The sequence below is a fragment of the Oryctolagus cuniculus genome, chromosome 20 (genome assembly GCF_051225735.1).
Source record: "Oryctolagus cuniculus isolate XC-2025 breed Fujian yellow rabbit chromosome 20, ASM5122573v1, whole genome shotgun sequence".
Taxonomy (NCBI): Eukaryota; Metazoa; Chordata; class Mammalia; order Lagomorpha; family Leporidae; genus Oryctolagus; species Oryctolagus cuniculus.
The window spans coordinates 25,475,664-25,501,637 of NC_142886.1; the positions used below are offsets into that span (position 1 = coordinate 25,475,664).

At 50.4% G+C, this 25,974-nt stretch overlaps 1 protein-coding gene across 2 annotated transcripts; it reads left to right on the plus strand.

Moving 5' to 3' along the window:
• The first annotated feature begins 2,285 nt into the window (after positions 1–2,285).
• DLST (dihydrolipoamide S-succinyltransferase) lies at positions 2,286–25,882 on the plus strand. 2 transcript variants are annotated; one of them, XM_002719646.6, is made up of 15 exons: positions 2,486–2,640; positions 3,179–3,212; positions 6,394–6,442; positions 10,950–11,005; positions 11,450–11,524; positions 11,735–11,790; positions 12,605–12,716; positions 15,315–15,467; positions 15,795–15,859; positions 16,650–16,747; positions 20,750–20,880; positions 22,060–22,133; positions 22,431–22,514; positions 23,222–23,389; positions 24,484–25,882. In XM_002719646.6, exons 1-15 carry the CDS (start codon positions 2,578–2,580, stop codon positions 24,616–24,618), a joined length of 1,353 nt encoding a protein of 450 aa, XP_002719692.1. In that variant the 5' UTR covers positions 2,486–2,577; the 3' UTR covers positions 24,619–25,882. The 2 variants fall into 2 exon arrangements, with proteins under 2 accessions (XP_089178605.1, XP_002719692.1); XM_089322479.1 differs by lacking the exon at positions 6,394–6,442 and having other exon boundaries at positions 2,286–2,640.
• Positions 25,883–25,974: the final 92 nt, after the last annotated feature.

Here is a 25,974-nt window from a genome sequence, read left to right on the forward strand (position 1 = left end):
TGGGAGCGCGCGTGTGTGTATGTGTTGCATTTAAGACTGTAAAATTTAAAATTAACTCAGGTGAACCCTCAAACCCCAGGAGATGTGCTTTGCCAGCATCATCACCAGGCTTGAACTTCTAAGCCTTTGATAAGAATTGAAAAATTAGAGATTAAAAAGTGAAAGGATTAAGTAGCCATCAAAGACCCATTGGCAGCAACCCCGGCAGAAGATGGCCTTTGCTGCTGGTTTCTGTTCTTGGACTCCTCGTGTGCCTAGCGTGTCCCAAGCATGGGACTATTCAGTCATTTCACAAGTGTTTACTGGGAACCTAAGAGAACCAGGCTCTGTGTCACAGCCAGAGGATCAAGAAAGAGAAGTTTCGTTCCCAGTTTCTGCTCTGCCCAGCGGAAGCAGCAGCTGGGGGAGCAGCCCATGATGGCACCACGCAACACAGAGGCACAGGCACCTGCTTTGGAAGCCCAGAAGAAGTAACTGTTGACTCTGCCAGAGGGGTTAGGGAGGGTTCCAGAGAGAGACTTACAGGGTGATTACAGGCCCGCAGGGATGATTACAGGAGGGCGGGGCTGCGCAAAGAGCAGCATCTGTGGGAACGGGAGGGGCATCGGTCGAAGAAGCCAGATTATCAGGTGCCTGGTCAAGCGGCGGAGTTGAGACTTTGTCCGACAGACACGGAGAAGCAACCGAAAACTTTAGGCTGGGGAGCGACAGGATTAGGTTTGCCTTTCAGGATCTTTGACATAGGTGTGAAGGAGAAGCTAGAGAAAGTGGGAGTGTGGGGCCAGCGCTGTGGTGCAGCAGGTAAAGCTGCTCCCGGCTCCCTGCCCACACGCCTGGGAAAGCAGCAGAGGACGGCCCAAGAGCTTGGAGCCCTGCACCCACACGGGGGACCCGGAAGAAGCTCCTGGCTCCTGGCTTTGGCCTGGCCCAAATGCAGCCATTTGGGGGAGTGAACCAGTAAATGGAAGATCTCTCGCTCTCGCTCTTGCTCTTGCTCTAATTCTGCCTTTCAAATGAATACAGTAAATCTTAAAAAAGAGCACGAGAGTGGAGAAAGAGTGCTCAGGGAGCTTCGGAAATAATCCAGGTGAGGGAGACCGAGGATTGGTCACAGCGGCAGCGGGGCACGGATTTTTCCCTGCAGAGTGGACAGTGAGAGAGAGAGACAAGACAGAGAGAAAGGTCTTCCTTTGCTGTTGGTTCACCCTCCAATGGCCGCCACGGCAGACGCACTGCGGCCGGCGCACCACGCTGATCCAATGGCAGGAGCCAGGTGCTTCTCCCGGTCTCCCATGGGGTGCAGGGCCCAAGCACTTGGGCCATCCTCCACTGCACTCCCTGGCCACAGCAGAGAGCTGGCCTGGAAGAGGGGCAACCGGGACAGAATCCGGCGCCCCGACCGGGACTAGAACCTGGTGTGCCGGTGCCGCAAGGTGGAGGATTAGCCTAGTGAGCCTTGGCGCCGGCTTTCCCTGTGTCTTAAAATCTGAGCTTGAATCATCGCCCGCTGCCTCCCGGGGGGGTCCTTGAGAGAGGAAGCAGAATTTGAACCAGGCACTCTGACACGAGACGTGGGCATGCAAGGCAGGACATGAGCACCGCGGCCGATGCCTGCCCTTTCTTCTCCCGATTTCTGGTTGCATTCTCCGCCCCCTACCCCCAGTGGTACTTTCAGCACCTGGAGAGTCCTGACCAGGTAAGATGCTTCAGGTGAAGACACCAGAAGGCACAGGCACAGATCACTCGGTCGCACTTCATCAATTACCAGTTCAGCCGCAGGTTTATAAACCGCCGTCTCTATCAGGCAGGTGATGATCCATAAAGGTTAACATTCAGGGGCCTGGGGACCTAAGGGGCAGCCACGTGGTTTCACTTAGGGAGCAGCAGAGCAGTGTGCTGCTGGCAGGGAGGCCCGGATTCCGCCCACAAACTCTGGGCACCTGAGCTGTGCTGGGGCGCAGCAGCGAACAAGACCGAGTTTAAACTCCAGGTGATAGGAGTTCACGTTCTCAGGGCGGGGCCAATTTCCAAAAATGTGCAGCATGTACAGGAAACAGTTTGGAAGGAGAGCTTGAGGGTGTGTGTGTATGAGGGAGAGAGAGAGAAGCCTGATGCTCTGAGAGGCAGTGACACCTGCCCAAGGCCACACAGGTGTAAGATCAGGCAGCCACGTATGCCAGGCTCCGAGTTCAAAGCCCGTGCCTGCTTTTTGCTCTCTCTTCGTGGGGCAGGGGGCAGAATGGCTAGGTACCCCGGGGTCTCAGACAGAAGAGGGCCAAATTCCGAGCCAGCTCCGCGGAATGGCCAGGGAACGTTCGACCCCGGGGGCCCTGCGGTCGCCGACAGTCGTAGGCACCCTCCAGAGGGCTGTATCGGGCAGGCAAGCAGGCAGCTCAGTGGCCCCCACAGCCTGCTCCGGAGCGCCGGACCCCGCGCCGCCCAGCCGCCCCCACCACCCTCGCCAATGGTTCGCTCCGAACACCCCTCGCAGCGTGGCGGGTGCTGCGGCCCGCCCCACTTCCGGTTGTTGCCGGGCCCTATATCCGGTGTCCGCCCGCCCTCAGCGCTGCTGTCGCGATGCTGTCCCGGTCCCGCTGCGTGTCCCGGGCGTTCAGCCGCTCGCTCTCCGCCCTCCAGAAGGTATGGTCCGGCCGGGCCGGAGCCTCGGCGGGTGAGCAACCTGCTGATGGACAGACGGGCGGCCGGGAAGGCGGGGGCGCAGCGCGCCAGCCAGGCCCGGCACCAAGGGCACTGGGACGCAGAGGCCGCGGGCTGGCCGGCCCGGGACCGCCTCGCCCTCGGGGCTGTGTTTCGAGGCCTGCGGGGCAGGCCTTCCCGAGGCACCCGCACCGACCGTCACCTGCTGCCCCCCGCCCCGCGCGCCGGGGCTGGGGAGCCGCTCCCGTCCCGACATCGGACGGCCTCTGCTGGACACTCGGGGGCCCGTCCCGTCCCTTCTGTTGAAGCCCGGGGGTGTCAGTCAGTCCCGTGGGGAAGTTGGGACGGTCGGGCGGACGCGGTGTGCCGGCGGGGTCCGCGCCCGTCGCGGCTGTCCGTGGAGTTGGGAGATTGCCCGTCCCCAGCGCCGGGGCAGCTTTGCGTGCGCGCTTCGCAGGAGGAGCGGTTTCTCCCCTCGTTTCACCTCGGGTGACGTCGATGATGTCTTCTTTCTCAACAGGGGAACTGCCCTCTAGGGAGACGCTCCCTGCCTGGTAAGTTCTGCGCCGGCCGTCGCCTGACCCGCTCTCCTCCCGGGGCAGAGCGGCGTGTACGGCCACAGACAGCCCAGTTGCCGCCTGTACCCGCAGCGTCACGGAGTGTTTGCTGTGTGCCAGGCCCCTGCCAGCCCCTCGCCCGGGACCCAGCAGCCCGCAGGCCAGTGGGAAAGGCCAGATGTGCACGCACTACCCATCAGATGAGCAGGCGCGAATTTTGGTTCGCGGGGTTGGGGTGGGGAGGACAGGGGCGCCTGCTCCGAGTAGGTGACATCGAGTCTGCATCCTGGAGGATGTAGCCGGGGAGAGCAGGAGGCAGAGAGGGAGTAGCTTGTCCAGTCCCCGGGTAAGGAAGGAGGCTGGCAGTGCTTGGGAGCTGGAGGAGAACGGGGTTCGGCCAGGCATTTTGGTTAAGGGGGAGAGTGCCGTGAGATAGCAGACGGAGTCTGCATTGTTGGAAGGAGTTTAGTTTTTTATCCCTTTTTTTCTTATTTTTTGGGGGAGATTATTAGTAGTTTATCTTATATAACTTATCTTTAAAATTAGGTGCCTTGTATATTTGTTGGATGAGTTAGTTTTATTGTAGGCTTTCATTGTACCAGATATTCTCACTGCGATCTGTGCGTATTTTAGTTCATCATCACAAACCTGAATGAGAAGTATTATCTCTATAAATGCATAACCCAAGGCAAGAAAGGGTAAGTGCTTTGGCCAAGGTCACTCAGCCAACTACTGGTCAAGCCAGGCCTACCTGACTCCCCAGCTTGAACTCTTACTTTTTTTTTTTTTAAAGATTTATTTATTTGGAAGGCAGAGTTAGAGAGGGAGAGATAGAAAGAGATCTTCCATCTGCTGGTTCACTCTCCAATAGCCACAGCTGCGCCAGGCCAGAGCCAGGAACTTCACCTGGGTCTCCCACGTGGGTGCAGGGACCCAAGCACCTGGGCCATCTTCCACTGCTTTCCCAGGTGCATTAGCGGGGAGGTGGCTCTGAAGTGGAACACCTGGGACTTGAACTCGTGCCCTTATGGGATGCCAGTGCTGCAGGCAGCTGCTTAACACTGACTCCTCAGCCTAAACTTTTTTTTTTTTTTTTTAAGATTTTATTTATTAGAGAGCTAGAGTTATAGACAGAGGGAGAGACAGAGAGAAAGGGTGTCCATCCACTGGTTCACTCTCCAAGTGGCCGTGATGACCAGAGCTGGGCTGATCTGAAGCCAGGAGTCTGGAGCTTCTTCCAGGTCTCCCACGTGGGTGCAGCACCCAAGCACTTGGGCTGTCCTCTGCTGCTTTCCCAGGCACATTAGCAGGGAACTGGATTGGAAGTGGAGCAGCTGGGCTCAAACTGGCACTCATGTGGGCGCCTGCTGGCACTGCAGGCCATGACTTAACCCACTGTACTACAGTACTGACTCCTAGCCTGAACTCTTAATCCATTATGTTCTCATTTACTCATGTACTCAATAAATGGTTTGAGTGCTACTACAGTGCCAGCCCCTGTGCCTGGTGACAAGGAAACAGCAGATGGTCTCCACATTCAAAGATCTTAGGCTGGCTGGAGAGAGCGTGAGCAGATGTTTGTGCACACGTAAGGACATGATTGCATTGTGGGTACTCAGAAGTCCAGCTTGATGAGACAGGGGATGATGCAGTCCAGCTTGGGAGAGTAGGGAATGCTGATAAAGGCTTCCCTGAAGAAGTGACATTGAAGCTGAGACTTGAATACGTAGAAATTAGCCAGGTAAATGATATTTCAGGCAAAGGGAATTGCTCTGTCGAGGTTTTTAGGCAGGCTGGGAATTGCCCTATTAGGGGAATGGAAAGAAGCCTACCTGGCTGCAAAGTTAGGTAGGACTGGATGGTACAGGACTGTGCAAAGTGTTTGGACTTTATCCTGAGTCCTGAGAATGTGAGACACCAGCACTGTGTCAGTTCCTAGCAGGCGCTCAGTGATGAACTTTCTCTACTAGGAATCCCGAGAAATGTCAGTAAACATTCTCCTCTTTATAGACTGGCAGGACAAGGGGGGGACCCTTGCACGTGGGGTTGCATCTTGGCTGGGCATTCACCCGGGGTAGTCAGTCAATCCCCGGAAGCCCTGCTTATATATGAAAAGCAGTGAAGGCAGGTGGTTGTACGACTTCAGAGTTGCTATGAGCCTTGAACATCAAAGTAGGTCGTTACGTGCAGCTTTTTATAAACCCTCAAGCACTGTGCGAATGAAACCTGCTGTAGGATGAACTGTAAATTAGACGTGGTTCCAGAAATCAGTGTGGGCTGCTGGCTGTTCCGTTTCAAGGATACGCTGCTTAGTCACTGACTGCCAGACATGGAGGGGACTGACCGGACTCTGGGCGTGTTTGCGAGGAGGTGGGCTTGAGAGGAAGCTGTCTCTCATTTGGTGCCTGCTGAGCCCATCATTCAGGAGGAGTTGTTAATAGACCTAAAAAAGAAGAAGAAGAAGAAAAGACGTAAGAAAATATATTTGAAGTAGCCATAGTTGCTAGCCATCAGGTAGGGAAATGCAGTTATCCCCATGAGGGCAGTTGGTGGGCAGAAAGGGGCTCGCACCTTGTAGAGAGGGACCAGAACGGCCACATGCAGGAAGGTGTGTGGGAGGAGGCTGAGAGGTGAGGAAATGATTTGCTCAGTCCTGGAACAAGCCGGAGGCTGTGGCCCTAAAATGGCCCCGTCTTGCTACTGGAGTTCAGGCAATAAAACTTCCAGCCCAGTCCACTCTGAGCCAGACCTAATACTCCGCTGCTTCTCACATTAGGTTATGTGAAGTTGTAGGATAAGCCGTCATATGTCTTTGTCAAGCTTCAGTCATTTTGAACAGAGGAATAGAGACATTTTAATGTGAAAGCATACAGGTACCCCTGTATGTTAGGAGTTTTTCAAGGTGAATAAGATTATAAAACTACTTTGGGTTGTGCCATTAGATATCTCCCCTTTCATTTCCAAACAGTGCCCACTCTTAACCCCTTGTACCCGGTGCTCTGTCCGTTAAGGCTGCTTCAGTGGAAGAGTGAGAAGCAGGTCCCTTTGATGAAGCTGACGTCGTCGTCTGCAGTTGGTCCCGCTGTGTTGGGGTCTAGAGGGCAAGCAGACCTCTTCCATTTCACCTCGTGTCCTGTGAGAGATCAGAGTTGGTTAAGAGTTGTTTTGTTTCTTGCAGGGGTCTCCTTATGTCAGGGACCAGGTTGCCCTGACAGCAGGAAGATTGTGTAAGTATCACTGGGGAGTACAGATGCTGTGACCTTGGGTATTATGACGCCACTTCTAAATGTGCCCGTTTGAGTCCCTCACTGGCTTTGAGGACTAGGAATGGAAGTGGTTGTATTGAGTCCCTAGACCTCACCTTGATAATTGTTTTTTATGTGTGAAGTACCTTGAGCCACAAGTCCAGTGTCTGACCAGGAGTGTGTCCATCTTCCTAGGGTGTTTAGATGATAATGAAATGGAAGTTGAGACCTTTTTCAGGATAGTTGCAGAAGAATACTCCTATATGTCCTGTGGGTGCAAGTGCAGCTAGAGGCTAGAGGCCAGGAGTTCGTTTATTGTGGCAGTGAGAGCATCCTCTTGGTGGCAGGAACTCATCTGAGAAGCAGTCCGATTGCAAGACTAGTTGAGCTCTGAGACTTTGACTAGTTTGGAGGGAATGTGATTGTTGCATAACACAGTTTGGAGGCAGGCCACCACTTGTGTTTCAGATTAACTTCTGCTTGTGAATGTTACTTTGTGCTACTTTGCATTCCAAGTGTTTTCAGAATGGTAGTTAGAGGATGCTCCCTAGTAGCCTGTCCAACAGCTGCGAAGCTGCTTGTTCTACACGGAGGATCTTCAAACTGAAGGATCAGCAGATTAACGTCTCTGTGCATCACAACGAGGTGTTTTTTTTCTTAATATTTAATTTTGTCTTTTACTTGAAAGAGCCAGAGGAAGAGATATAATTCACCCACTGCTCAACTCCCCAAATGCCCACCACAGCCAGGATAGGACCAGGCTGAAGCCAGGAGCCTCGGACTCCATCCAGGTCTCCCATGTGGTGGCAGGGGCCCAAGCATTTGAGCCATCAGCTGCTGCCTACCAGGATGCATTAGCAGCAAGCTGGATCAGAAGTGGAGATACCAGAACTGAATCCCGGGCACTCGTATGGTCTGAGGTGTCCCGAGCAGCCACTTAACCTTCTGTGTCACAACACTCACCCACTTTTTTTTTTTTTTAAGATTTATTTGTTTGAAAGAGTTATGGAGAGAGACAGAGGAAGAGAGAGGGGTCTTCCATCCACTGGTTCATTCCTCAAATGGCCACTATGGCTGGAGCTGAGCCAATCTGAAGCCAGGAGCTTCTTCCGGGTCTCCCATGTGGATGCAGGGGCCCAAGTACTTGGGCTGTCCTCTGCTGCTTTCCCAGGTGCATCAACAGGGAGCTGGATTGGAAGTGGAGTGGCTGGGACTTGAACTGGCATCCATAGGGGATGCTGGCACTGCAGGCTGGGGCTTTAACCTGCCATGCCACAGTATCAGTACTAACTTAGTACTACAATTATGAATTCTTGTGTTTTTCTTGGAAGGCAGTTTGGCTACCATAATCTTTTGAATTGTGTGTACCTGTTTGTTTAGCTGTTCCATTTTGAGGAATCTAAACTCCTGGTGTATCTTGCTTTTTCTCAAAATAATAAATAGCAGGGGATTGATTAAATTATGGCATGTTAGCATGTTCACACTATGATTAGTGGAAGAGAGCAGGTTGCTAAATGACTCCATTTTCTATAATATGATATAATCCCATAAACAGTTCTTTATGCTGTTTCTAATATTCTGCAGTAAATAGCTAATGCTTTTTTTAATTTAAAAGATTAGACTCAAAATATTACCAATCTTCAAAGTAAATGAAGATTGGGGCAGTTATGAATCCCTTTGCAAAAAATATAATAATATTTGAAATTATGAAAAAATGCTAAATTTTGAGTATGCTCTTTCCTAAATGTCATCCTAATCTCAGCTGTTTGTCTACGTCTTTCTGTGAAGAATATCCCTACTTTGTTTCAAAAATTTTTTATTGTAAAATGATTTTTGATCTTATGTTTTTATTTAAGAGGTAATTGCATGGTTCAGAATTTCACAAGAATAACCATGAGAAGACTTCCTTATTGTCCTGTAGCCCCACCAAGGGCCTCTGAGCAAGGGCCTCTTCTCAGAGGCCCCTGCGCTCTGTCTGCAGAGCAGTCTGTTTTTGCTTGTTACTCAAAAGTTTTCGTTCAGTGCATGTACTTTTACATGGTTACAAACTTTCATCTTTTTAAATCTTTAGTTATGTATTTTCCCCTACCTGAAAGAGCAACAGAGAGAGAGAGAGAGATCGATCGATCGATCGATCTTCCATTATCTGGTTAATTCCCCAGATGCCTGCAACAGCCAGGGCCAGGCCAGGCCAGGCTGAAGCCAGTAGCTCAGACCTTCATCCAGGTCCCCACACAGGTGGCCAGGACCCACACATTTGAACCATCATCTGCTGCCTCCCAAAATGCATTACAGGAAACTGAATCGGAGACAGAATAGCCATACTTGAACTAGGCATTGTAATATGGGAGTCAGGTATCCCAAGTGGCAGCTTAACCTGCTGGGCTACAGCACCTGCTTTCCTCACCCTCCACCCCATGATTACAAACTTTACATGGAACATTGTGTATGTTTAAATAATTTACGGCCAGCGCCGCGGCTCACCAGGCTAATCCTCCACCTTGCGGCGCCAGCACACCAGGTTCTAGTCCCGGTTGGGGCACCGGATTCTGTCCTGGTTGCCTCTCTTCCAGGCCAGCTCTCTGCTGTGGCCAGGGAGTGCAGTGGAGGATGGCCCAAGTGCTTGGGCCCTGCACCCCATGGGAGACCAGGATAAGTACCTGGCTCCTGGCTTCGGATCAGCGCGGTACGCCGGCCGCAGCACGCTGGCTGTGGCGGCCATTGGAAAGTGAACCAACGGCAAAGGAAGACCTTTCTCTCTGTCTCTCTCTCACTGTCCACTCTGCCTGTTAAAAATAAAAATAAATTTAAAGAAAAAATAATTTACATGTTTTTCTTTGATTCTATGTAGTCTTTACAGGTATTTTGACACCATAAGAGTAAAAATATCAAAAGGCTATTTCAATCCACTTTTCAATTGTGAAGTTGCTTTCTGTAGACTATTCAGACAACCCTGAAGCATAAAAAGTGAAAGTTTTCGTCAGTCCAATTTTCCCAAACTGTGTGTATGTTATAGATAACCATAGATATTGTGTGTATCTGTATCTGGCACTTCCCAGAAGTAACCACAGTTAGTGGTTTTGAGTATACAGGGTACTGTCATTCTTCAGTTTACACTTTGATTGTAAATGCCATACCAGAAAATACCTTGGTCTTTTTTTTTTTTTTTTTTTTTTTTTTTTTTTTTTATTTTTTTTTTGACAGGCAGAGTGGACAGTGAGAGAGAGACAGAGAGAGAAAGGTCTTCCTTTGCCGTTGGTTCACCCTCCAATGGCCGCCGCTGCAGCCGGCGCACCGCGCTGATCCTGGCAGGAGCCAGGAGCCAGGTGCTTTTCCTGGTCTCCCATGGGGTGCAGGGCCCAAGCACCTGGGCCATCCTCCACTGCACTCCCTGGCCATAGCAGAGAGCTGGCCTGGAAGAGGGGCAACCGGGACAGAATCCGGCGCCCCAACCGGGACTAGAACCCGGTGTGCCGGCGCCGCAAGGTGGAGGATTAGCCTATTGAGCCACGGCGCCGGCTAATACCTTGGTCTTTGAAATTCTTTTTTAATAAGTTCAGAATGGACTGAAACACTGCCTCCTAGCAAAAAAAACAGAATAGAAGACGCCATTTTTTTTTTGTTTGTTTTGTTTTTGTGGGGGCATAACGCCTTGTTTTACTTTCAGATTAACTGTCTCATTTTGCTGCTTTTATTTATTTTTTGACAGGCAGAGTGGACAGTAGAGAGAGAGAGAGAGACAGAGAAAGGTCTTCCTTTTGCCGTTGGTTCACCCTCCAATGGCCACCGCAGCCGGCGCACCGCGCTGATCGATGGCAGGAGCCAGGTACTTATCCTGGTCTCCCATGGGGTGCAGGGCCCAAGCACTTGGGCCATCCTCCACTGCACTCCCTGGCGACAGCAGAGAGCTGACCTGGAAGAGGGGCAACCGGGACAGAATCCAGCGCCCCGACCGGGACTAGAACCCGGTGTGCAGGCGCCACAAGGCGGAGGATTAGCCTAGTGAGCTGTGGCGCCAGCTATCTTGCTGCTTTATCTAAATCTGTAATCTTAAAGACAGATTCTGTTATATGTGGCACAGTGGCATGTGCCCTGAGGGCTTGCCATGTATTGCTTGGATGTGGTTAGTTAAAAAGGAAACCTAATCAGGAGGTTAAATCCTTTTGGTGGGTCTACAAAGGACCAAGGTACTTATTTTTTCTTCAGAGAACCAGATCTAAATCTCTGTTCTGTAAGAACTGGCACCCATTGCATCACGGGGCACACTGCTCAAGGCACCCAGGCCATCAGGCTGTGCTGAATCTACCGCCCAGGCAGAATCTGCTGGTGGGACACGTGTATGTTGGAAAAATCACTTTGTGTGACATTGATGAGCACCGCTGGTCAACAATCACTGTTTTAAGGGGGGAGCAGCCCATGGTATTTTAGCTGAACTAAAATATGAGTGGTTTACCTGCTTTAGGAATTAAAGTTGGCATTTCCTTTGTAGCTTTAACAACACTAGTGTCTTCAGCGTTCGCTTCTTCAGAACTACAGCTGTGTGCAGTAAGTACCTACCTTCAGCTCCCTGCCTTCTTGGGGTGGGGTTTTTGTGTTTGCTTGTTTATAGAGAGACTGCAAGCTTCCAGCTACTGATTTATTCTCCAATGCCTGCAATGATCGGGGCGGGGCTAGGCTAGGCCGAAGAGGGGAACCAGGAATTCCATCCAGGTTTCCCACATGGGTGGGAGGAACTCCATTACCCGAGCCATCACCTGCTGCTTCCCATGGTCTGAATTAACAGGAGGCTGGAGTCAGGCGTGGGACCCCTCAGGCACTCTGATGTGGGCTGCAGGCATCTTCACTGGCAGCCTAACCCCTAAGTCAGAAGCCCACCCACCCTGGGAATAGAATTTTAATGGGAAGAGCAAAAACTGGCTGAGTTTAATTAAAGAAAAACATGAAAATGGAAAAAAAAATGGACTACTTGTGACTTTCCTTTTTTCCTAGAGAATGATGTGATTACAGTCAAAACGCCAGCATTTGCAGAATCTGTCACAGAGGGAGATGTCAGGTGGGAGAAAGGTAAGATTTTTGTTTCCTCTCACTTCTGAAAGTCTCCCCTTCCCTCCGTGATCCCCAGTAGACCCTCCAGCTCCACTCATTACTCTGCACACACGCCCTTGCACTTTCTCCTGGTCCCGGAGGAAAGGGGTTTTGGAATCCGTGTACCGAAAGGGATTTTGTGTCTAGTAGAGGTTCCCCCTAACAGGTAGTCTTTGGTTGTCTTTTCAGCTGTTGGAGACACAGTCGCAGAAGATGAAGTGGTTTGTGAGATTGAAACTGATAAGGTGGGCTTGTTCTGTTTGTGCCAATTTTTTGTGGTCTGCCTTTGGTCTCCTAACCTAATGAAAGAGACAGGGACTTAACTGTTAGAGAAAATTTTTAACCAACTCTAACCTCAGTTGTCAAAATACTGACGTAGTTCATTAAAAGAAAAAAAATTTTCAGGTTTATTTTTAGATTCTTCTGTATACTTGGGTAGCTTTAGTCTCCTCGCTTTTTTGTGATACATGAACTGTTTCTAGTTTTTGTTGTATATCACTTGGAAACACATTAACTGAATTTTTGCCTTAGTGTTTCTGAGAAAGGATAAGAAGGAGTGAATCTTCATAGTAGCATGGACTGTGATCACTTTTTTTGTTCTATTTATTTATTTATTGGAAAATCAGATTGACAAAGAGGGAGGGTGAGATCTCCCAACCCCTAGTTCACTCCCTCAAATGCCCACACAGCGAAGGCTGGGCCAGGCTGTAGTTGGGAGCTAAGAACTCAATCCAGGTCTCCCACATGAGTGGCAGGAACCTAAGTACTTAGACCATCATCTGCTGCCTCCCATTGGTGTGCATTAGCAGGAAGTAGATCCAGGTCTTGAATCCAGGCTCCTCAGTAGGGGATGAAAGCATCCCAAGAGACAGGAGAGCCCACTGTGCCCTAACACCCACCCCTGTGATCACTGTTGCCCTGGAAGTGTGGCCTTAGGTATTTCTACGTGCAGGGTCTTATATAACTATATTGTACCTCTAGTGATTCATATTGGAGATTCTATACAATTTTCTAATGCTGCATAAAAATTTAGACTGTCCATCTGTCTCCCTCTTCCAGACATCTGTGCAGGTTCCATCACCGGCCCATGGCGTGATTGAAGCTCTTTTGGTACCTGATGGGGGGAAGGTTGAAGGAGGCACCCCTCTCTTCACGCTCAGGAAAACTGGTGGTAAAGGAGTTCTCCTGGTGGTCAAGGTCTCCAGTGTTCCCTACTGGGATTGGGGCTGAGCTTAACTTATAATTCCCTCAAACTCCAAATATTCCAACTGTCCTTAGTTGAGAGGATGAGAGGGATATAATAATAATAATAATAGTGTGAGCCTTAAATTCAGGAAGAAAGGGGTATTTTTACAAAACCTCAATCTATTCTTTTCAAGGCTGTTTCTTTTTTAAAAAAGATTTGATTTATTTTAAACACAGAGTTACGCAGAGAAAGGGAGAGAGTGAGAGAGACACACATACTCACAACGATATCTTCTATCCTGTGGTCCATTCCCCAGATAGCAGCAATGGCCAGGGCTGGGTCATGCCAAAGGCTGGAGTCTGGAACCCCATCCAGATCTACCATGTAGGTGGCAGGGCCCCAGACTCTTGGGCCATCTTCTACTGCTTTCCCCGGTGCATTAGCAGGGAGCTGGATCAGAAAAGGAGCAGCCAGGATCAACCGGACTCATACAGGATGCCGGTGTCACCGTGGAGGCTTAACTTGCTGCATGACAACACCGGCCCCTCTCCATGGACCTTTCTTTCTTTTTTTGTTAAAGAAAAAGACATCATTCATCCATTGGTTTACTCTCAAATGTCTGCAACAGCCAGAGCTGGGCCAGGCAGAAGCCAAAAGCCAGGAACTCCATCTGGGTCTCCTGTGCAAGTGGCAGGACTCAAATGCTTGAACCATCGTCTGTTGTCTTCTGGGCACATGAGCAGGAGCTGGATTGGAAGCAAACCAGGCTCGGTGATATAGGTTGTAGGCATCCCAAGCGACAGCAATGCCTGCCTTGGATTTTTTTTTCTTTTCTTAAATTTATTTATTTATTTGAAAGGCAGAGTTAGAGAGAGGAGAGACACAGATCCATCCTCCATCCGCTGATTCACTCCCCAAATGGCTGCAACAGTCAGGCTGAAGTCAGGAGCCAGGAGCTTCATCCAGGTTTTCCCATGTGGGTGCAGAGGCCCAAGCGCTTGGGCCATCTTCAGCTGCTTTCCCAGGTGTATTAGCAGGGAGCTGGATTGGAAGTGGAGCAGCTGGGACTTGAACCAGCGGCCATATGGCATACCAGCGCTGGCTTAACCCACTGCACCATAGCACCAGCCCCGGAATTTTTTCTTGAAGGTATACTAGAAATTTAGAAGATTCTAAAGATAATGATCCCCAAACTCTATCAACTCTGTCCCCCCCCGGCATCAGAATCACATGGGACCTTTTTAAAGTATTGCAGATGACTAGGCCCCATGTCCTGGTTTATTAGATCCTGGGGCTCCGTCATAGTTGTTTTTTTAAATGCTCCCTCAAGTGATTCTGATACACAGCCAGGGCTGAGAGCCACTGTTTTAAAGTGAGAAGAGGCAGGACTCCATAGTGTTAATAGTGGGGAATGGAGTAGTTTCTTTTCATATGTATTCCAACATCTGTAGGAAGGGTTAGTATTTCCCTTGGAAAGAAATGAAAAAGGAATGTATGCTGAATCTCAGTCAGTATTAGACATAGAAAATAACTGATTTTCTGAGTCTTCATTAAGTGCTGTAATACCAAAGTTTGTTTCTTTTTAATTATTAACATAGTCAAACAGGCCATTGAGGTTGATCAGGCCACGATCAAAGAAGCTCAAAGAAGAAAAAACTATAGTAGCAGGCAAGGAAATAAGAATGAGTCTTCCAGTTGAGGAAGTCCATCTTAGCATTCATTTACTGTCAGAACAAAGGAAAGTTCTTTCATTTATTTATAAGATTATTTATTTATTTATTTGAAATAGCTACAGAGAGATCTTCCATCCAGTGGTTCCTTTCCCAGATGCACAATGGCTAGGGTGAGGCAGGCCGAGGCCAGGAGCTTCTGGGTCTCCCACATGGGTAGCAGGGGCTGTCTTCCACTACTTTTCCCAGACCATAAGTAGGGAGCTGGATTGTAAAGTAGAGCAGCAAGGATATGAACTGGTACCCTTATGGGATCCTGGCGTCTCAGGCGGCAGCTTTACCTGCTGTGCCACAGTGCTGGCTCCAAGTTCTTCCAATTTAAGTGTAAAACTGGATAGAATATCTTCTGAGTGTGAGAGTCATTCTGGATGAAATGCATTGTGTTGTTAAGTTTAAGGAGCCCCTAATTAAACTTTTATTTTTTAAAGAGCTGAGAACATTGTTTCACATATAGTGTTGATAAGACTATCAGTATTACCATAATTAGAAGTGTATAGTAAACGTATGCATATTTCAACATTTTAAATTGCCTGTTTTTTTTTGTTTGTTTGTTTGTTTGCTTGGAGATTACCTTAGGCTTAGTAGATTATTTGAATGTATTTGCTGAATTTGATGATCAGTGGATATTTGACATCAGGAAGGCAGTTGAATTGAGTGAGTTATCTGATACAGGACATTTTGGGACCCTGGGGAATGGAGCAGAGTACTTTTGTCATAGTTCCTGTGTACAGCAAATGCCCAGTAGACATTTGCTAATTCATTGGAGATGCAGCGTTTGCCCTGAACTTAACTGTGATTGGGTTGCTTTCCATTCCAGACAGTGCCGATGGCATCTGGTTTTCTTGTTTTCCAGCTGCTCCTGCTAAGCCCAAGCCAGCTGAAGCCCCTGCTGCAGCCCCAAAAGCAGAACCTGCACCATCAGCAGCTCCTCCTCCCCCTGCAGCCCCCATGCCCACTCGGATGCCACCCGTGCCCTCACCCTCACAGCCTCCTTCCAGCAAACCGGGTAAACCTCTCCCTCTTGCGTAATGTTGTGCACCTCACAGTGCAGTCTGAGACTAATGGCCCTGAACAGGCCAGTTTGGCTGTTTTGTAGACAAAAGTGTGAACTTTGAAGACCTGGTTTTTCTCCCAGCTTTCTGTTTGCCGACTCTGACTACTTTATGCTAATCGCTTAACTTCCCTGGGCAGATGTGCATCTGGGAAGTCAGGCGCTGCTGACACAGCTCTGACTGTCTTCAGGATTAAATGTCAGTGTGCTCTGAAGGCACTGGCGTGCACTCAGCCTCGATGCTCCCTGCCCTCTCTCATGAGCTGCACCCTCTCTTCTCAGTGTCTGCAGTAAAACCCACTGCTGCCGCTCCACTGGCTGAACCAGGTGTGCGGACCGAACATCGGGTAAGCCTCTGAGGACCACTTGAGGGAAGATGCAGAGGTTAGCGGAGTGTGGGGGGGTGGTACCTACCTTTGTATGACTAGCAGCTTACTCCCTTGGCCTTGACAGAGAAACAGAGTTCAGGAAGTGACTTGTAACCATCAAGTGATAGTACTAGAACCTGAGGTTTTGTGCCCACTTATCCAGTGGTTTTTCCACTGAATTATGCTACCAGTGAAATGCCTTGAGTGGTAGTTTGGTAACACACCCTCTACCTCCTACGACGATACCCACTTCAGAGAGGTAGTTTCCAGAGTGTTCTATTCCTATACTTCCGGAATACTTGGCTGTAGCTAGGGGATACTACACATAAGCAGTAGCTATGGGGCAGACAAAACCTCAAGGAAGTATGGTCAAAAGTGTGGGTTCGCCTGCCTGAGAATGCCTCAAGTTTGTTGCGTGTGAGGTTCCGCTATTCTCATGTAAGTCTTTATAAACAGAAATTGCCTTTCCTGTTGTAATTCTTGGGCTGGCTAAAACTATACCACATTCTTCCTTTTAATAATTCGGCTTTGGTTTTTAAATCAGACCATTTCCTGGGCCTCCATTCTTAGTCAAACTTGGGGCCCATCTGAGGGAGCAATCTTGGCTGTGTGTTCTTGTTCTGTTCAGAGCGGGAAGTGGGAAGCAGCAGGTGCGCGTTGTGCTCAGATCCTGGGGTCAGTTCTCGCCCCCACGCCTGGCAAGCCGAGTTCCCTCTGTGGCTCCGTGGGGAGACTGGACCCTCAGTGCTTGCTCCACTTTCACTTTCAGGAGAAAATGAACAGGATGCGGCAGCGCATCGCTCAGCGTCTGAAGGAGGCCCAGAACACGTGTGCGATGCTGACGACTTTCAATGAGATTGACATGAGGTGGGGTATCCGGTCCCTCCTGTTCCATGGCGAGCACTGGAACTTGCCCAGTTCTTACCTAGTGCCGATTCCAAAACTAGCTTTATTGGGGTCGGGGGATGGGGGAGGTACTTCCTACAGTGCTTGTTGTTGACTTAGAGTGTGACCTCTTAGTCTCATCCTGTAGTGGGCTTTCCTCATACCTTGCCTGTCTCTGCTGTGGCCTTAAAATTGAGCCTTTTAGACTTTTATACCCAAATCTTGGGATTTCTGACAAATGAAGCTGAAATTTTTTTTTTAAAGATTTATTTATTTATTTGAAAGGCAGAGTTACAGAGAGGCAGAGATGGGGAAAGTCTTCCATCCTCTGCTTCACTCCCCAGATGGCCACAACAGCTGGAACTGGGTCGATCAGGAGCCAGGAGCTTCTTCCAGGTCTCCCATAGAGGTGCCGGGGCCTAAGGCCTTGGGCCATCTTCTGTTTTCCCAGGCCATAGCAGAGAGCTGGATCGGAAGTGGAGTAGCCGGATCTAGAACCGGCGCCCATATGGGATGCCGGCACTGCAGGTGGTGCTTTACCCGGTAGGCCACACAGCATTGGCCCCAGCGAGTAATTTTTTTTGGTTTTTTTTTTTTTTTTTTTTTTTTTTTTTTTAGAGGTAGAGTTACAGATAGAGAGAGGGAGAGACACAGAGAAAGGTCTTCCATCTGTTGGTTCACTCCCCAAATGGCCACAACGGCTGGAGCTGAGCCAATCTGAAGGCAGGAGCCAGAAGCTTCTTCTGGGTCTTCCACACAGGTGCAGGGGCCTAAGGACTTGGGCCATCTTCTGCTTTCCCAGGCCATAGTAGAGAGCTGGATCGGAAGTTGAGCAGCTGGGACTCGAACCAGTGCTGATACAGGATGCTGGCACCACAGGTGGAGGCTTAGCCCACTAGACCATAGTGCCGACCCCAGTAATATTATTTTTTTTTTAAGATTTATTTATTTTAGTTTATTTGAAAGGCGGAATTACAGAGAGGGAATTACAGAGAGAGAGGGAGAGAGAGATCTTCCATCCACTGGTTTGCTCCCCAAATGGTTGCAATGTCTTGAGCTGTGCTGATCCAAAGGCAAGAGTCAGGAGCTTTTAGGTCTTCCACAAGGGTGCAGGGGCCCAAGGAATTGGGCCATCTACTGCTTTCCCAGGCCACAGCAGAGAGCTGGATCAGAAGTGGAACAGCTGGGACTCGAACTAGTGCCTATATGGGATGCTGGCACTGTAGGCGGCAGCTTTACCCGTTATGCCACAGCGCTGTCCTCCCAACCCCCCAAGTTTTCCCCATAAATATTCTTAAACATCCCTTGGCTGGAGAACCCTTACCAGCAGTCCCTGAACCAGGGCACCTCATCCTGCCTTTTCCTCACAGTGACTGCTCTTTATGCGTGTGACTGAGTAACTTGGAATCAGGCAGTGAGGAACCTAGGTTGTCATGTCTTTTGTTTTTCCTAGCTATATATAAGGAATTACTCTGTGGAATTCAAGAGGGCTGTAATGAGTGAACAAGAGTCCCAGCCTCCTAGAGCTTTCTATCTGATTCGGGTGAACATAAAGTAGACTCTAGAAAAATAAGTATCTGAAGCATAAAACTGAGTTTGAAGTGGAGAAGAAAGTGAGATCATTTGTGAGGCTGAGAGCAGAGGTAACAAGGGTAGGTCAGGAAGGGTTTCCTGGAGGAAACTTTTGATAAAGCCTTTAAGTAGCATTTGTAGAATGGTCATAACAGATGATGTTAACAGTGTGGACCCTACCAGGCAGGAAAGCACAAAACACATTGGAAGATAGTCCTAAATCATTGCTGCCGCGAGCAGTACGTATGGGAAAGGACAGTAAGTAACCGTGGATCCACAGTGCAGAATGTGTTGAGTGCCAGGTTCAGAGTTTACATTGGATTCAGGAGGCAAATCATCAGTGTTCAGGTCATCTCTTGGCTGCGAGTCTTTTCATTAGGAAATTTTGTCTTCCTTTGGAAAGGGTCTGGAAATAGAGAGGACGGGTTTGACTGTGCCCCGTGGCGCTGTTCACCAGCCAGGGCTGTGTGGCCGGCTTCACAAGACGTCATCCTTTCTGCTGGGGAAGCTTTCGAGACACTGGATGTCATTTCAGCCCAGGATTTCTCTCCTGTCATGGTGCACAGGGCCTTGATAGATGGGCACAGAGCCTGCAGCTTAGGTTTCAGCGCATTAGGCCCAAATTGTACACAAATTGAATTGGACTTTGAAATTCTACCCCATTTCTTAAGACAAAACATGTAAATATTTGTGGCCTTGAAGGATGCTGTTGCCCCCGCAGCTTTGATTGGAAGCTAAGTGTGGTGGCTGGACCTCCTTTCAGCAGCTAATCAGGGTGTCACTTAACAGGCCTGGGGTCTTGGTGCAAAGTAATCTGGTTTAGATCGAGTGTCCTTTGGGTCTTGTGCTGATCAGCTCCCCTCTTCGGGGCCTTTCTGAACGCCTCCTCTCCCCTGGTGCCCCAGCCCCCGCCTCCGAGGGCAGAGTTCTGAAATAGAAACTGCTTAATGACGAGACAATCGCATTCGGGCAGGATTGAGAGCAGAGATGTTTATCACTTCGCCTTCCCTCTTCTGCTGCTCTTGTATCTTGGGAACCAGTAATGTCTTTAGGGTGGTAATCCTAGCACTAAATAAGGTTAGACTCAGGAAAACAAACATTCTAAACCAAATCAGTCTCCCTGGGAAAACTTCCTTTTTCAGAAACAGAAGGTCTGAAGGGGGCAGTTAAAGTTGTGCCGCATCTTCTGTTTCTTGCCTAATGTTGAATTAGAGCATTATAGAGTGAAGGGGAGAACTGAGCATTTGGACCTGAGATAAAGTTAAATTCAATTCCATTACGGAACCCTATTCTGATGGATATCAGAGTTTCAGCAGCAGAGTGATGGGAAGGACTTTGCCACTACCCCTGCGGTGCGCGTGTGGGACACCCAGCTCTGACAGCAGAGGCTGTCCATGTTCCAGAGGCTTCTCAGAGGCCCTGCTGCTTGATCTGAAGGGGAGCCTGGGTCCACACAGGGCCGCTTTTCTAAAACCCAGGAAACCATGTCCATTAAACTAATTTACAAATGTTTTTCTTTATCAAAGCCAGAGAAAGATATCCCATTTGCTGGTTCACTTCCCAAATTCCCCCAGAGTGAGGGCTGGGCCAGGCTAACGCTGTGTGGGTGACACAGACTCAGACACTGAGCCAGCCACTGCTGCCTCTTGGTGTGCGGGATCGAAAGCAGAGGCTGGACTTGAACCCTGGCACTCTGATATGGGACAAAAGTGTTTAAATGGCAGCTTAATAACCACCAGTACCTGCCCCCATTAAACTGATCTTAAAGGCAGGAGCTGTGTCTCTCTTATCTTTGTGTCTTGGTGTCCAGCCCTGACCTCCACATGTGGTGGGTGTCAGTTCCCATGTAAATGAGCTGTGGATGGAGCTGCCAGCTTAGAGATGAGCAGATCTACAGACTGAGCCGTGTCCTCCCGTGTACGGTCTTGACTGTTCACACGGAGCCCCCACTTCTACCCATGAGTTTCTTTGGTCTCCACTAATGAGGAGTTAGGAGGAATGTCACAAGGAGATCATAATCAGGGTTGGTGGCTTTTTGAAAAAATTCTAATAAGAAACAAGTTTGCTTGCTTTGTGGGCTGTAAGGGTAGATAGTTCATCATTTTAGTATAGTCAGAAATGACTTTCTCATTCAGGGCAAGGATGCTGGCGTGCTGTGTGATGGCGTGTTCATATTTTCTGTCGCTGACATCTGTGACTTACGGAACATGAAGGTGCTTGAATCCTTTATAGCCAGTTTTTGTAAAGGAACCAAGTTACTGGCCCTCTGGTGGGCTGTTTGAAACCATGACCTTGGATAGATGGTCTGGGGTGAGGGAGAAGCTTCCCCGGTTGTGTCCTTGGGTAAAAACCAGTATGAAGGTCCAGTCCCGGCTTCATTTGTGCTCAGCGTCCTGTAACCTGTCTCAACAGTAACATCCAGGAGATGAGAGCTCGGCACAAAGATGCTTTTCTGAAGAAACATAACCTCAAGCTCGGCTTCATGTCAGCGTTTGTGAAGGCCTCAGCCTTCGCCTTGCAGGAGCAGCCGATCGTGAATGCAGGTGAGTTCCCCGTGACCAGGACCGCAGTGGGCTGGGAGGTGGCCGTGGGAGCACACCTGCCGCCACAGCCGGCCTCGGGCGCCAAGACTTTGCTGTCCTAGCTGTGGGAACGCCAACAGCTTCCGCTGGCCTTGCCCTCCTCAGACGGCGTCTTGAGTCCTCTCTCCCCTTCTGCCAGACAGAGCAGGCTTCTCTACCCAGGGTAGCAGCAGCTGTGGGGCAGCCCAGCCCTCCAGTCTCGCGTCAGTGAGCCTCATCGGGAACTCGTGTCCCTCCTTCTTGGACTGGGTACTCGCTCTTTCCTTTTTACTCCCCTGTGTCCTTGAAGTGTTGACCTAACAAGCAGTGCTCTTCTTCCTGTCCACTGCAAGAGTGGCAAGGGGGCAATCCTCAGCGATGCCAGGGTCCCTAAAGAACTAGAACGGGAAGCCCTAGTCGTTTCCGTTGAGTGGCGTGCTCTAGGTAGGTGGGAGGGCTGTCCCTTCCTTCACTTTTCCCATTCTTGTGCCTTCTTGACCGGTCCTCGCCGTCGCTGTCCTGCGCCCCTTTCTTCTGCCTGCCCATACTTGCTGACATCCTGTAAGTTCTCTGGGCCTCTTTTTCGCTCTACGCGCTTTCCCTGGGTGTCGTATGTGACGATGCAGTATGGACTTTCTGTCGCAAAGATTCCCAGACCCTTGTTTTCTCAGGTGTTCTAGAGGTAAATTTTTAGCTGCTGGTTATGTCTCTGCCTAGCAGCCGGACCACCTGCTTCCTCTCGAGTCCCCTGGAGAGAGGCTTCCCACTTCCCCTCTTTGACAGGGAAACGTGGTGGGCAGCAGGCCTACCCCCCCTTTCCTTTGCTAATTAGCCTTTCTGGGGCACTTAGTAACCCTAGCCATTCTCTGCTGGGGAGGGCTTGAGTAGAGCGAGTCCACAGGAACGTAGCGTGCACCTGGCATCCTGTGAGGGCCAGCATGTCGCCATCCATCACTCAGCCTCGGCCAGGGGCCTGGGGAGCTGTTGGCGCTGCTCAGGATGGGAGCACGTGGAGTGCAAGTGCCACTTGTGAGGCAGGGCTGTTTCATGTCGGGTGTCAGCCACGCTGTATCCAGCACTGCAGATTTTTACTCCGTTGCTAAAACACTACCCATAGCCTTGACCTGGGGAGTTATATATAACATGTGTGTTCTCTCATAGTGATTGATGATTCAACCAAAGAGGTGGTGTACAGGGACTATATTGACATCAGTGTTGCGGTGGCCACACCACGGGTATGTTGAGGCAGGAGGTGGGGAGCACTGATCTGAGACCCTCACCTTAGCCTTGGGAAGATGTGGAGTGCGTGGGAGAGATGGTTTGCAATTCCGTATTTTTAGGAGGGAATGGGTAACAGTGATCTGCTTGCCATAGCGCGTTCTCCACAGCAGGCCTGAATGCTTGAGGCTTCTTGTTAATTACTCTGAGTATTGAACGTACTGGGCAGGGAAGACCATTACCTTGACTCAGGGCACTCAGGACTGGAAGGGTTCTGCTGATTTGCAGCTGAAACACCTTTTCACTCCCTTCAGGGTCTGGTGGTTCCTGTCATCAGGAATGTGGAAACTATGAATTATGCTGATATTGAACGCACCATCAGTGAACTGGGAGAGAAGGTAAAAGTAGGAAGAAGTGTGTGTATTAGTTGCTGGGCAGGTGTGGGAGGAGCCTGTGGGAGGTGGGCTTGCCGGCAAGCAGCCCAAGTCGCTGGAGGCTCCCTCTGTTCTGTAAGAAATGTGTAGCCCCTGAGGAAGGCGGAGTTGGAGACAGCTACGTGCAGGTGTCTGTTGGAGCTTAGCGCGCGCTGGTGAGCACACTCTCACCACTGAGTCCTTGACTATGGAATCGTGTCGTTCTCTTATTGAGCGCTGCTCCCTCAGCTGAACAGCTGTCATGTGGGAGCCAGAGCCTGTACTGTGTTCTCAGAGCTGTCTGCACCTTGTTGGGATGATGGAAGCTGGGTTGGCTGCTTAATGTTTGTTTGTTTGTTTATTTTTTAAAGATTTAGTTATTCATTTGAAAGGCAGAGTTGTAGACAGGCTGAGGCAGAGAGAGAGAGAGGTCTTCCATCCACTGGTTTACTCCCCAGACAGCTGCAAACAGCCAGAGCTGCTCTGATCCGAAGCCAGGAGCTTCTTCCATGTCTCCCACGTGGGTGCAGGGGCCCATGGCCTTGGGCCATAACAGAGAGCTGGATCAGAAGTGGGACAGCCAGGACTTGAACTGGTGCCCAAATGGGATGCCGGCAGTGTGGGCAGGGGCTTTACCCGCTATGCCACAGTGCCAGCCCCAGCTTAATGTTTGAATTATGAAATCTTTTTAGGCTCGAAAGAATGAACTTGCCATTGAAGATATGGATGGAGGTACTTTCACCATTAGCAATGGAGGTGTTTTTGGCTCACTGTTCGGAACACCCATTATCAACCCCCCTCAGTCTGCCATCCTGGGCATGCACGCCATCTTTGACAGGCCAGTGGCCGTGGGAGGCAAGGTAGGCACCTTCATTTCTAAGGTCCTGATGGCTGGGTGACAATGGGAAGGAAAGCCAGCTAACTGCTGCTTAGCTGGCATTCACTCTAACTGCAGGCCTCAGTTCCATTTCTCAGTTTCTAATTAATGGTGGTGAGGCGCTGTTCTCAGTGTGCCGTTGGATGGGCATCATTAGGGAACTTGTTGGACATGCGCATTCTTGGACCCTACCCCAGACCTGCAGGAGATGTGCAGATGATTCTGACTGAAGCTTGAGAGCCATTGAGCTAGGAAGGCTCACCCCGTCACCTGGGGGCAGCCAGCTGCTCCCCTGGGTGCTGGAGGCCGGGGGGAGAGAAGAGCCTGGTCCCCAGCCCCGGGCAACAGCGGGCAGCAGAGCCAGAGCCTGAGCTGCCAGGCTGCACGCTTGATCGGGAGTAGAAGTCGGGCGAGGTCAGTGAGTGGAGTCAGGGGGCCTGAACTGGCCCTTGGGAGATACAAGAGATCTTCCAAAAGGTTATGCAAAATGTATATTATTAAAAAACTATGCACAGATTTCAAAAGTTTTGCACCAGAATAAACTCATCTTTCAATTCCATTTTCCATGACCTTTTCAACATACCCTCCCGTGTTGGTAGAAAAAAGTGTCGGGACTCCCGTGTTTAGAACGTTTTGGGGCCACTAATTCCTTTATGAATCCAGAAACCATAGATCTCCTTGGACAAAAACCCACACCCCCAGCTTTGCATACTGTCTCAGAGGATTTGTGGACCCTAGGTTGAGATTTAAAAAAAAAAAAAAAAGTTTAAATGGTAATCCTGAAAAGCTGCTGCAGGCAGGGAGAACTGGAAGGAAGCCCGCCCTGGAGGTGGGGACTGAGGCGGGGCAGAGTGGGCGGAGTGCTGACGGAGGGGGCGAGGACACTGCTGCTGTTCTTAGACTTTGCTTCTGGGCCTGCGCTGGGGAGGCTGGGGTGGGTTTGCAGTACCCAGAGGCCACATGAGTGGGAAAGGCTCTGGAACTGGGCGGCTTCCTGGAGTCTCTGCTTTCTCACCTCTCCCTCCGCGGGGCTTTCTCTGACGCAGGGGACAAACCTGTGACCTCTTCTCTCTGTAGGTGGAAGTGCGGCCCATGATGTTTGTGGCATTGACCTACGACCACCGGCTGATTGATGGTAGAGAGGCTGTGACTTTTCTCCGAAAAATCAAGGCAGCAGTAGAGGATCCCAGAGTCCTCCTCCTGGACCTTTAGGAGGAAGCCACACGCCCTACAAATCGACCATGCAGGAACTGAAAACCAGTCTTCTCCCTGTCCCCTGTGGGTCCTGGGTTAGCCTGGTGACAGGCAGGCACATGCTGTTGGCCTCAAAGCCAGGCACTATGTAAACCAGCAGTCACAGGTCTTTTCTTGGTTTCCTGCCAGGCTCTCTCTCTCTCTGCTCACTCCTCTTACCCTCAAATATCTTATATCCTTAGGCTTGTAGAGAGGGAGAGCGCCTTCGTGGATGCACGCTGATACTCCTGCCTTTCCGCCAGCTGCCCTCTGCAGAGACCCGCCAGTGTGCTAGTGGGAAGTCCCTGTGTGCAAGGCTGCTCCAGCCGTCCGGGGGTGGCCTGCCTCCGCGCTCAGCCTGTGTCCCGCTGTGTCAGTGGCACTGTCATTCTCAGCTGTGGTTGATTTTAAGGCGCCTCTTCTACCTCTTCAGGAAGCACATGCCAGGGGGTCTGGATGGGGGGTGGAGAGTGTGGGGTCCCCTGAGGCCCTGTGTTATAAACAGAAGTCGGGGCGGGACTCGGGCTGCCTTCAGCAGTGGTAGGCTCACACCAGGAAAGCTTGTTTTGGCACAGTCACAGCTGTGGTCATGCCAACCCTCTCCCGGCTGCTAGGAGCCACTCTGGAACACTGTCATTTAGAGCAGATTCTAGCGTATCCTGGGCGTGGGACAGGGTGTGGGACAGAGGGTGCCCTGGTGGAGCCGGGGTTGGGGGGAGGCTTCGTCTGGCCAGCTCAGGTTGGTGCTCAGACTCAAGCTGGCATAAACACGTGGACTGGGCGGCCCTTCTCATCTTCCTGCTGTGGCCTGGGGAGGGGAGGCCTGCTATTTTCTGCAGGACACAGATCTCGGGGTGGAGAGGACAGACGGAGAGAAAACCAGCCTTAAGGTGTTAGTGTAGCCTGGTGAAATACTGCTGGCGTCTCCGAGGGACTGCCCCGTGGGTCTGGGCAGACACTGGAATTCCTTGGAGCATGGAGAACGCTCTGGGCTCCATGACTGCAGCCAGATCCAGGCCTGAGGCCGCTGGCACTTGACACCGGGGCCATTGGTGGGTGAGGAGCAGACTTTGTATCTTGAGCCAAGAAGCAAGACCTGGGGGTGGGGGGAGGGGGCAGGGGTGGGAGCCAATACTGAGTGCCTGCAGCATCTACGACTATCTTCACAGCTCAGAACTTGTAACTAAAATATTTAAAGAATCGGATTTTGAATGAAAATTAAAGGGCAAATGTTCTCAACCAAGGTTGCTGCATCTCCGCCCTTCTGGTTACTGAGGTTAAACAGGTCCCCAGCACTGAGGTCCTGGTGATTGTCAGCCTTGGCCTGTGATGCCT

Excerpts from the sequence above, each read along its gene's own strand:
- DLST (XM_089322479.1), top strand. The coding sequence starts at position 2,301 with ATGGCCAGGGAACGTTCGACCCCGGGGGCCCTGCGGTCGCCGACAGTC. Across the intron at positions 11,006-11,449 it reads CAGAACTACAGCTGTGTGCA|AGAATGATGTGATTACAGTC; the intron begins GTAAGTACCTAC and ends CTTTTTTCCTAG. Across the intron at positions 22,134-22,430 it reads TTGCGGTGGCCACACCACGG|GGTCTGGTGGTTCCTGTCAT; the intron begins GTATGTTGAGGC and ends CACTCCCTTCAG.